Source organism: Gossypium arboreum, chromosome 12, assembly GCF_025698485.1.
Source record: "Gossypium arboreum isolate Shixiya-1 chromosome 12, ASM2569848v2, whole genome shotgun sequence".
In the NCBI taxonomy this organism is placed as follows: domain Eukaryota; kingdom Viridiplantae; phylum Streptophyta; class Magnoliopsida; order Malvales; family Malvaceae; genus Gossypium; species Gossypium arboreum.
The window spans coordinates 107,366,291-107,378,115 of NC_069081.1; the positions used below are offsets into that span (position 1 = coordinate 107,366,291).

At 37.7% G+C, this 11,825-nt stretch overlaps 2 protein-coding genes across 2 annotated transcripts; both read right to left on the minus strand.

The window, feature by feature from the left end:
• Nucleotides 1-93: 93 nt before the first annotated feature.
• Nucleotides 94-8,171, minus strand: LOC108479527 (DDT domain-containing protein DDR4). The gene is made up of 12 exons (XM_017782191.2): nucleotides 7,265-8,171; nucleotides 7,051-7,161; nucleotides 5,194-5,280; nucleotides 5,063-5,100; nucleotides 4,902-4,983; nucleotides 4,213-4,319; nucleotides 3,895-4,051; nucleotides 2,198-2,290; nucleotides 1,971-2,094; nucleotides 1,662-1,704; nucleotides 1,363-1,545; nucleotides 94-1,287 (listed from the first exon to the last, which is right to left on the minus strand). Exons 1-12 carry the CDS (start codon nucleotides 7,682-7,684, stop codon nucleotides 555-557), a joined length of 2,178 nt encoding a protein of 725 aa, XP_017637680.1. The 5' UTR covers nucleotides 7,685-8,171; the 3' UTR covers nucleotides 94-554.
• A 1,294-nt stretch (nucleotides 8,172-9,465) lies between these two features.
• On the minus strand, nucleotides 9,466-11,612 carry LOC108476633 (protein NUCLEAR FUSION DEFECTIVE 4-like). Its single transcript, XM_017778903.2, has 2 exons — nucleotides 10,954-11,612; nucleotides 9,466-10,819 (listed from the first exon to the last, which is right to left on the minus strand). The coding sequence occupies exons 1-2, from the start codon at nucleotides 11,431-11,433 to the stop codon at nucleotides 9,707-9,709; spliced, it is 1,593 nt and encodes a 530-aa protein (XP_017634392.1). The 5' UTR covers nucleotides 11,434-11,612; the 3' UTR covers nucleotides 9,466-9,706.
• Between the last annotated feature and the right edge of the window lie 213 nt (nucleotides 11,613-11,825).

Genomic DNA, 11,825 nt, shown 5'->3' on the forward strand with positions numbered 1-11,825 from the left:
AATTTGAAGGAGGAAACTCTAAATAACTTTGTCAGAGGATGGTTCGGTTACAATAATAAGAAAAAAAAGAAGAAAAGACGAAAGATGGTTCCATTAGGATGATGAAGATGATGATGATAATAATAATAATAATAGTAAGGATACTAAAACCAATCACACTACAGGGCTAGACCATCCCATCTAAAACCATTTTTTTTCTCTCAGTTACAAATATTTGTTAAGGGTTATTGTACATCAAGTGGATAAAGCTAAAATCTCCTGAACCCCCATCGCCCACACTGCCGTAGGTTTTTTCTTCTTCAATGTAGACAAATGCTAAAATATGACTACCTAATCTACACCTCTCTTTCTCATTCACTCACTCACTCTCAGCGTGTTGCTTCCCTGCTGCAAGCCCTCAAGGGATATGCATCCAGGTGGAGTGAAGAAGCCTCAGAGGAACGCCCCAACATAATTTCCTCGATAGGCTTTTCGCAAAATTTATAAATTTTACTATCATACAATTCGCTTCCCCCAGGAGAAAATTACAACATTTGCTCCCCACCACACCACCTCTAGAAATCATTTCTATCCTCATCTTTCATTATTGTATTTGGACCATCGTCGCAACCAGAACCTGGAGCAAGCTCATTTAGGTCAAGGAAGCGTCGTTTTTGTGCACCGTCTGCTTCATCTTGCCCACTGCCACTAGATTGCTCAGGTGCCTGGCTTTGCTCTTTCTCTACTGGATCAGAGTTACCTTCCATAGGTGGATTAACTTCCATTTCCTGCTCATCATCACTGCCATTGGAATCTTGACTTCCTTCTGAGAACTCCTCCTTCTCACTTGCATCCGAGTGTTCATCCGATGGATTCGACTTTTCAGGTTTCGACTCTGTTTCAGATTCCGACAGCTCATACTGTCTATAATTAATACGATTTCTGGTGGCTCTTTTACTACGCCTTAGACCTGATTGAAGCTCATCCACTGACCTTAGCTTAGTTTCCCTCCGAGTACGGCCTGGCAACTTCTTGACTTTTGGGGCCTCATCACTGTCCTCACTGATACTTAATGAATCCTCTTCTTCCTCCTCCTCATCTTCAGCATTTTCTTCGTCCCAACGGTATTCCTCATCTCCTTCTGAGCTGCTGGATTGCCTTCTCTGTTTTCTTTTTCTTAGGTATTCCTCATCATATACTGCTTCTCCAACTATATCATCATCACTGTCAAAGTCAGCCTCGTTATCCGAAACAGCTTCAACGAATTCCTTCGCTGAATATCGTTGAGGTCTCTGCCTCCTTCGATTGCTACAAAGGATCATACAAAAATTAGATGAAACTTTACAGCAACAATAGGAGACATTCAAGAATAAAGTATCATACCTACGATCCAATTCCCCAGATTTATTGTCATCAAAATCATCATATTCGGGAGATTTGGGGGAGGGTAGATTGTAACTGTCCTGTTCAGAGCCATGTGAAGGACCGGTCAATTTTCCATTCGCAGAAGGTTCAGATTTGGCAACATCTCTTCCATTGAGAGGATCCGGTGATGGTGCTTTCCGCCTAACACATGGTCAACAGTGAGAAACCACTTTTAAGGCAGAAGAAACAAGTCCAGATCATTGCAAGGAAATCATATCAATGTATTCAGGAATATGTCTATGTTATATATTACATACTTGGTAATCTTAATAGCCTCATTTATTGACCGATCATAATCATCTGCAAGATTATAACAAAATATGTCAGCTTAGATAAAAGCATTTATCAAAATCTGAACGCACAATTATAAGAAATTATATCAATTCAGATAAAAGCATTTACCCAGAATCTGAACACTAACAAGCCCAGATAAGTCAGTTTAATACTGTCAGTATTTATGGCTAGGAGCAAAAAAAAAAAACCACCAGAAACTTGAATCTCTGGTTACTGAATGACAAAAATCCAGTTAAAAATTGAAAGGCATGTTGGACTTTAAAGTTCCGTACCAAATGTGTAAGTCACAGGTTTTCTGTCACGAAGGGAGCGTCCTGGACCAAGCCCATCAACAGCCAAGAAGTTGTCAAGAAGAAGAGCTTGTCTATGTTGTTTTTTCAGTAACCTCTCCTTCCTCTGGGCAAAAGGAAGAATTGGATTAAGAAACAATTTTTACCTCAAGAGAAGGATAACAGTTTTGTGATGCTGCTCAAATGATAATAAGCAACTTTTTATGTACCTTGTGTTCCTTTTCAATCTCAGGAAGCTTGTCGTTCTTTAATTTCTTCCCTAGTGAAGCTTCTGCTCTATTTTTACTGGCAAAAAGTTTCTCCTGCGGAAGCACATGAAACAGATAATATCAATAAAAGGATCAAATAAACGCTATATAAGCTTTGCATTTCTAGCAAATAAAAACAGATGACTGACACAAAACTCAGTCTGTTCTTCAACAGTAGAACTGGACAGAACATCTTTGTCATCCAAACTTCTGTATGACTAAATTTAATTGTATGACCATGTCATAATAGATAAGATTACTTCCAACAATTTAACATTATTACTTAGAGGTCTTGAGAAAGATATAGGCAACGCAAGTGATTCAGAAAAAGAAAGTTTTCGTCTCAATCAGAATTGTCTCTGTTATGATCCCCATGCCACTCCACAAAGAAAAGCAAAGGTAAAGCTCTGGGAACTTTGGTGCCAATGACATGCATGGATCAAAGCTGATAATGGCATCTATAATTATAGAACATATACCCCAACAATAACCTAGCCTAGTACAGAAATTATTAACGAAAACTCCTCAGAAATTTTCTACAAGTAGGCAAGGACCACAAGGTAGTTATGTAAACATCAATTTGAATTTATTGTAGAGCAGAATACTATTATCATTATGCTTGTTATGGCCTTAAAATAAAGCAACAAGAGATGATTGGATAACAAGGAGTCACAGAAAACATGCCTGAAAACAGCATTCAGTAAAATGAATGTGGGCTGCTTCCTACCTTATATCTAACTTCGGAAGTAAGCAGAACCACAGAGTACTCTTATGAAGCCCATAATATCAACTGAACACCCAGTGCCCTACTCTATATTGTTAATGCCATAGTTTAAACCATTATCCTTCTCTAATGACTATTTCTTAGCTCCAGTGGATCTCCAAATACTTCAAAGTTAGTAGAATAAAACTTCAATAACATAGCTATTTACTTCAAAATTCTTTGTCAATGTCAGCGGAAATTTCCTTATCCATTTCTTCCACAAATTTCCATTGCAAAGTTAGTCCCAAAAATCAGTACCCCAGAGACCCAACTCAAGGAAGTTGCTGTTGTATTGAAAAGCTTGAGTTTTGCTAGATTATAGAGTTAGCATGCACCATTGCGTAGGGTGATATTTTGACCGTTCCTACCTTAAATGAACAACTTACATGCAGATTGCCACTGTATTGAAAAGTTTGGATTTTGCTAGATGATAGGGTTAGCATGCATTGTTATAGAGGGTGATGATCTGGTTGCACCTACCTTAAATGAGCAACTTTAGGGTTTTTCACAGAGGGCACCTGCCTACTATGAAGGTTTTGTTTGCTACAAAGACATGTACCATCCTCAGCATGGATTTTTGAGCCGTGTGGAGGGAGAGAGAGAGAGAGAGAGAGCAACAATATGGTCTAACATCAATGCTTAAGCCAAGTTCCCCTTGAGAATAGACATTCCGGTGCATGAATCTATATGGCCATTTTTTCTATCTGAAAACCCCATCAGAATGTTCATCATACTGGTAACTTTCAAGAAGCATCAGATATAATGAACCATGCAAACTCAATAAAGACTGCTCAAAAGAAAGCTCTATAAGTTTCAATGTAGTGATGCATTATGAACAGCATAATAAACCCACAAACACATAAAAGGACTTATATAAAATACACACACAACTTACAGAAACATCTTGAAATTCTTCGAAATTTGTTGCAACTGTTTCCCACAGATATGTTGCACTATTAGGAACATGGGAACCTTTCATCTTTGCTTTCTTCAACTCAACTTTCCTTATTTCACGGTATAAGCGATGACCAACAACAGCATCATCTTCATACCTGTGCAAACAACAGAAAAAAAAATTGCTTAAACAGCAATGCCAGCAGAGAAATGTTCACAACAAAAAACTACCATAAGTAATCTACAAGTGCAACACTCAAACCAAACAAGCTACAAAGAGGTAACAGATAGAAGCTTTTTGATAAGCCCAAGACATTACCAGTAATTAATTCCCTGAGAATCGCCTCCGATACGTTCTTTACGAAAGGCTGAAAGTTGAACACCATGTTTAAGTGAGTTGTCAATGTAGCTTCGAATGTCGTCTTGCTGCAAAAGGACAACAGATATTTCATCTCTCAGTAAGCTCCAAAGATATGATCACACAGAATTGGAAAAGAAAGCAATCCCTCCAAGTAATGAACCATTCAGAAAAGGCTGTACAACTTAATTATAAGAAGCAATTTAAATAACAGAGAAGATCAAATCAGACATTTGGATCTAAAAGTCATTGTCAAGGAGTTACTACTTAGGTTGATATCAAAATTCCTTCAACAAAATGAGGAACTAAAAGAGAAGGAAGCCTTCAACTTCATGATAACAACTCTAGACAAATACAGCAAAAGCCATACGGACCAGTATGTTACCGCATCAATATTCGTTAAAATCCAACTGTGCCACAGGTGGTGTCCAACCATCCAAACCTGGGCTAAGGAATTCAGCCACTTGGGACTTATTTGTGATAATAGCGAATTTAGATTTTTGTGTCCCCAACATTACATGTATAGACTTGATGCTGCCCTCAAACTTATAATATAATACTAATAGAAATCAAAGTCCTAATCAAGATAAGAGAAGCATCAAGCATTTACAAATGGGATTAAAAAGACAATTTATTGATGATCATCATACCTCAACACGAATGTCACACAGTGCTTTCAGGATCACTACACGAACTCCAGGATCAAGCGACTTGTATAATTCAATCTCCGCCCTATAACAAATTAGCATTCATTAGATACACTAACAGCATTATATGTTAAAGAATATTCCAAAAGTACATGGCAACTCACCCATGTGAAGCAACAATGGGAAGATCCCCATCAGCAACCTGCAAACATCCAAAACAATGTGTATATATATATGTAAGCATGCATGCCACATATTATTAAACAAGAATAAAGGACTAGAGATGACAAGTTACCCAATGCCACCAGTTTCTTAATTTTCTGCAAAGAACAGTAACCCAGGTATCACGTGTAAGGGGCATCCGAGTAATTGGAGGGATTGCCTGAAATGGAGAAAGTATATTGATAACTCATTGCAGTTCCAGATAAAAATATTCTTAATGTATTTGTTTTCAGGCAAGCCATTTAAGTTAACAAATCCAGTAGAAATAGTCTTACCCACATTAATTACATACTACTTGGCCAACAAGTACATTGGTAATTATAAGTACCAACCTAGAACTCCTTTCTCTAATCACAGACAAATGTAAAGAGACACAATGCTTTGGGGTTCAGAGTCACTCATTGGGCAAAGTATCTCCTTTTAACAACTCAACTGCACAAACTACAAACAAATTTCTGATGCACAGTTTGCCCCAAAAACTGTCTTATACAGATGGAAGACACAATGGCTACAGGCAACCAAAACAAGGCAGCTGGAAGTCAGGAACTACAAAATATGTTTGGATCCATACAATCAGACTACATGTTATGAGAATCCAATAATTCATACAACTTACCACAACTTATAAACAATTTCCATGCAACTCAAAGATGAACACAATTTAGGATTTAGAATCATATCACTGGCAATTTTAATTCAGTTACAGCAGTAGTTCCCATCAAGCACCTACTTCATGTCACTTAAGGCTTTTAATTTTCATACATGAGGCCACCTGCATTCCTTTCCAGAAAAGTCTTCAGTTAATCAGTGTTTAGCTATGGCTAACCTTTGAAGAACATAAAACTCAGTGAAGCTCCTTCCCACCCACTTACCGACTCCAGGTATCATCATTCAATGCAATGACACATTTCACCATGTTTCCTTCCATTAGAGTGTCACCCCATTCATAAGCTTCCTAAGTGTCATCAAGCCATAAATCCACAAAAAAGACAATGCTGAATAGAACCATTGGTAATATGACGACACTTCTCTTTCTTGATGTTTCACCATACTTCATCCAACTTTCTCATGTCAAAAAACCCAATCCAGATAAGTTGGCTTAACGAATCTTTCTTCATACCCTAGGTCTTTGTAAGCCAAGACATATACTACTCTAAGCAAATAACATACTCCGGGATCTAGAAAAAGACAGAGTTCATGTTCTGGGATTTCAACCAATAACACATAGAGTTCATCCTTGTTTGACGAAAAATCAAATGTTATTATGTGAGAACCTATATCCTGAATTATGAATATTCCAAAGAAGACAACTTATCCATATAACTGCGTCCATGTTCTTTTTAACTTCATTGATCTGATATAACACGTCAGAGAACTGAGAAGAGGAAGATCAGCCTAAAGAAGAAAAATGTATATTCATGTTTTATTCAACCATTTCCTGGGGCTCAACACCACCTATGGCACTCAAAGAGAGCCCAACCCTAGCACTTGAATATAAAAGTAAAACAGATCCTTGAGTATAAAGTAAAATAGGTCCTATAACTGCATCCCATGAAAAGACTTGCATGCCAATAGCTTCATCAATAAATAAAGTTCTTAGCTGAAGAAAGCCATATTTCAAGAAGTAGATTCCATAGCTATCCACCTATTACTCTACCATGTTCAGAAACACATAACTATCCACCTATTACTCTACCATGTTCAGAAACACTTAGCACTAATCTATACACTTAAATGGCACTCAAACTATTAAAGAATCGCCTAAGAGAAAAGTCAGACTCTAGTCTCTACAAAGACCGAATTGGCTCAATAAGAACTAAAGTAATACCAACAAGCATGAGAGAGAGAAACCTCTATGGAAAAGGGTACGTTTTAAAGCACCCAACAATAAAATCATACTTTTGAATAGATGAAGAGAAAAAGAAGAAACCTTCAACAAAGGAATATGAATATCTGCCAAAGTATCATTAGGAGTAATCAACGCTGTCTCAAACTCCTCCGCTGAGAACTCCACAGCTATATTCAAAAGCGGCCTGAAAACCTATTACGCTCAAAGCCCGTAAGCTCCCAACAAAAAGCAAAGCCACATAATGAATGAATAGAAACAGAACAGAACAAAACAAGACAACAAATTGGAAACTTACATGCAAGAAATTAAGTACGGAAGCTAACTCCCACATAGACCGAATGGTCCACCTAGGCAACTGCGAAGGCTCGGGTGGCGCCACTAACGGAGTAACGATCTTGCTATTACCGCCACATTGCTGCTGCGGCGACGAAGAACCATCACTATCGTCCTTGGGTTGCTTGGGCTGGTGGTGGTTGTGCTGCTGATCCTTCTTGGCCTGTTTCTGCCGCCGCTCGATGGCGGCTTGCTGTTGCTGGGCGTAGAGCCTCTGGGAAGCTCGGATTGTACAAGCGCGGGAGGGACGATTGCTCCTGGTCAAGGGTGGGATCGGAGTTGCGTCGGGGGTTTGGGTAGGAGTGTCGTTTTGGGGAGGAAGGGTATCGTTTTGAGGTGGGTCGGAAGGGATCGGAAGGGAAGGGGAAGAATCGAGGGACATGGTGGGGAAGGGTGAGATCGGAACGAGGGTTTTAGGGTAGTTACGGTGGGATTAAGTGTAGGAGATTTCCATTTTGAAGAAAGCGAGAAAAGGGGAAATTAGTTTATTGTTGTTTATTTAATATAAAAAAATTTAAGAAAAAGAGTGAAAAAAGAAAAGAAAAAGAATTAGGGTGATTTTATTGAGAGGAGGCTTGCTTGGGTTAAGAGGAGTGAAGAAGAAAGGAGAACCCTAGATCCCAACCATCCTTCCATTCACTTGTATTTTCCTTTTTTTTTTTTTAAATTAAATAAATAAGGGGAGTTTCTGTTTGGTTGGAAGGAGAAACGGAAGCCGACGGAGAAATAGAAAGAGAAGATGGAGAAATTTGGGGATGAACAAAAACCTGGGTCTTTGCTTGGATCTTCTGTTTCGGGTTTATTAACCTTACAGAAATTTGTATTTACATTATTTACGCACCCACCTGAAGTTAAAACAAAAATTCAGTTTTAATATTATGTACTTTTAGTTTAATTATATATTTTATTTTATTATTAATTCCAACAGTTATAATCAACAATAACAAAACCATCCCTACCTTATATATTATACCTTTGTCTCATTTTTCTCGTCTTTTTAGTGGTCAAAACTCTTTATGATGGTAAGTAAAATAATGATAATAATTTTAAACTTTAATATTTGTATTTTGTATCCTAATTCATTTTTTTCTTGCATCAAATCATTTTCCTTATTTTAAAAAATTATAAAACCAAATATTAAAAAATCAAGCCTTCACATTTACATTGAAACCACAATCATTATGCACATACCTCTTGGCCTTTGCAATTGCCGCCATCGTCCCAACTATAATCAAAGACTCACTACTCCTATCACCCCCTCGACTAACAATGAATTTATTAATTTAACAAATTAACGATTTCAAATTTTAAAAAATATAAAAAATAAAAATCATCAAAAATAAAATATAATGACTAAACTCACATTATTACATTGATTACATATATATTATGTAACTTCAGATGGCAACTTTTATCGACAATGACCAAAGTTTAAGGTTATAGTCGGTCCTCTATCTTGGCTTACAATATAAAGTATTTATTTCACGTAGCACTTAACGGTTGAGATTGAAGATTTATTACCCATACCAAATGCACCAAAGTAATCTTATATTATAAAAAACTCAAATTCAAGTTTGAAATTAAATTTAAAGTTGAAACTCAATTCCACAATTGTTTGAGCTCGAATAATCATTACTCATTTACCTAATAAAAGATTAACTCAATTTTAGGTTTAACTTTAAACTCATTTGTGGTTGACTTGTTGTTTAATTGCAAATTTTCAATAATTAAAAATAAATAATGACATTAAAGAATAAACTTGAAGCATACAATACAAACTACTCTAGTAAAGTGTTATATATATATATATATATAATTAAAGGTGGGAGATAAATTACTTGAAATTGAAGTCGAATTTAATTTCTTGATTTAATAGATTGAGTGTTTGTCTTGTTTATAAAGAAGCATCACAAGACTAGATGGATAATGAGAGTCGCATCAAATGCATAGGAACTGAGTGGGTAAAGATGATGAAGCCCCATATCAACAAGGAAAGGAAAGATTTGACTATGCTTGGGAGGCTCAAAAGCCTCTCTTCTTTTTCTTTTTCTTTTTCTTTTTTTTTTTTTTACTTTGGACTCCAATTATAGAATGTTATACAAGTTGAGTTAAATTCAATTTGTGGATTAAGACAGTTTAACACCATTTAGGGCGAGGCATAAATTTTAAGCAAATGCTAGGCCTCAAAATTCAAATTTCCACCATCAATCCTTTATAACTAGATATGGCAAACTTTGAAAAGGATTGGCATGAATTTCTTTCTAAAAACTTACAAGTTGGGGCCATGGATTAAACAGCGGTTTCAATGTCCCTTCTTCACTGCACTCATGTTATGTAGGGGCATTAAATTAATTGTAGAGCAATCCAAAAACATTCAACCAGAGGGCTCTTATGTTAAGGTGAATTACTCCCTCAAGGAATGTAGCAGCCTTCTGAGTATAACCTGATTATAAAAGTTTTTGGTATGGAAAAACAAGGCTAAAGCGGCAAGAGAACCCAATAAGGTGGCAGATGCCATAATAAGGAACGATAACATAAAGCAATGAGTTCCACTGCAACCTGATCCCCACGCCTCCTTATCATAAATAAACCCAACCACTCTCACCGAGAAAAGATACGATCCCACTGGACTAGCTATCGTGATGGCATTGAATATGGTTCCCATATGTTTCACCCCGAATATTTCTGAAGCAATCGTGGGCATCAGAGACCACTGCGACCCATAACAAACACCCACCAGTATCGAACCAGCATATAGGGCACCAGGCATACCAGATGCGATCACAGCATGACCAACACTCATGCTTGACAGAGTTAGCACCATGAACAATGGCCTTGCCCATCCTTTAACATACAGGAAATGATCCGATACATATCCAACCCCGAACCGGCCCAGAAAATTCCAGATGCTCCACAAGGAAACCAAAGTGTTGGTCTCAAAGTTGGAGTAACCAAGAGATTCTCCTATTTGGCCAAGGTTATTCACCGTGGCAAGCCCCGACCCCATGCCACATGCCATGGCAAAGAACAAAATCCAGAAGTTTACGCTGCCCATGGCTTGTAAAAGATTAAGGTTGTCTTCTTCCAATGAGTCCCTCGTATCATGAACCTCCATTTCTTGATCAAACCTTTGCCCCTCAGAAATCAAACTCTGATGAATCACGGAAGAATCTTTTTCCCTTGCTCTCAGGCTCGGCACAATGCACAGTGGCGATGAAAGTAACAGTAGAAGCACCACAAAAGTAGCGATCCGTACAAGCAATTGGAAAGTAAAGAGGTGGTCCACTATTATTACAACCATAAGATAAGCTGCAAGTAGCAGAGCAACACATGAAATGGCATTGAGAAGCTTCTTCTCCTCTTGCTCTTTTGTGTCATAAATTCTCACAAACCACATAAGCAGCAAAGGATTGATGGTAGGCAACAGTGCCAGGACCAGCAAATACGAAGTGGGTTTGTTGTGGAATATAGTCTCATAAAATTGAATCAATATTGCTCCACTCAGACCCACAAACCCCTATCAAAAGGGGGAAGATAAGAAGTGCAACATTGAAAAGCGTAATAAATAAGAAAGAACATCAGAGTTATCCAAGACCCAAATTGAAATTTTCAAGATTTAACAGCATCCGAGAACCAAAGCCAGAATCATACCTTCATAATACCAACAGCAGTGCCACTATAATCAGGGAAGTTCCGCACAGCAGTGACCACGTTAGCAGTATTAAAGAAAGTCTGAGCATGCGCTGCCAAAAGCACGAAGAAGCACATCCCTACAATCGGAGGGCGAGGGATCAATCCAACCACGGAAGCCCAGATGAGGAAGTAGCCCATAAAGCATTGGATAGCACCCGCCGCGAGGACCAAGCAGGGTCCACCAAAATAAGCGTTGCGGCGGTTAGATGGAGTGGCGAAAGTGTAGAGGAGACCGGAAAGGACGCCGCAGTTGGCACCGATGTCTTTGAAAACGGAAACGGTGTCGAGGATTGACTGATCATATCGTTGGGTGGATTTGAGAATTGGGGAATATATGGAGAAGGTGTAGAGTGAACCGCTGGTGCACTGGATCCATATGCTGGCTAGGGTTGAAATCCATTTATCGCCGAGCTCGTGTTTCAGATTCAGCCTCTCCATCGGCTGCAAACTTTGATCGGTTTTTCTGATTTAGTAATCAATCATCCGTCACTCTTATGAGTTCTGCTTTTCTGTCCTAGACTTCTAGTGTTCTGTCTGATATGTTGTCTGTTTGCGACATTTGTAAGTAGACTGTGCTTCAGCCGTGCCACCTCAGAAAATATCTTGGTACCCTTAAAACGTCAATACCATTGAATTGTGTCCAGAAATTTTGAGTTAATATTTAATTTATTTTAATTTGATTTGAAATTTTTTAATTAATGTGATTTAAGTTGAATTAAATAATTTTTAAAATTAATTTAAAAATTAAAAGGTAAAATTAAAATTATATTGATAATATAATTAATTAATATTTTATTGGTCTGAACCACGCGTTTACTAATTTATATAAT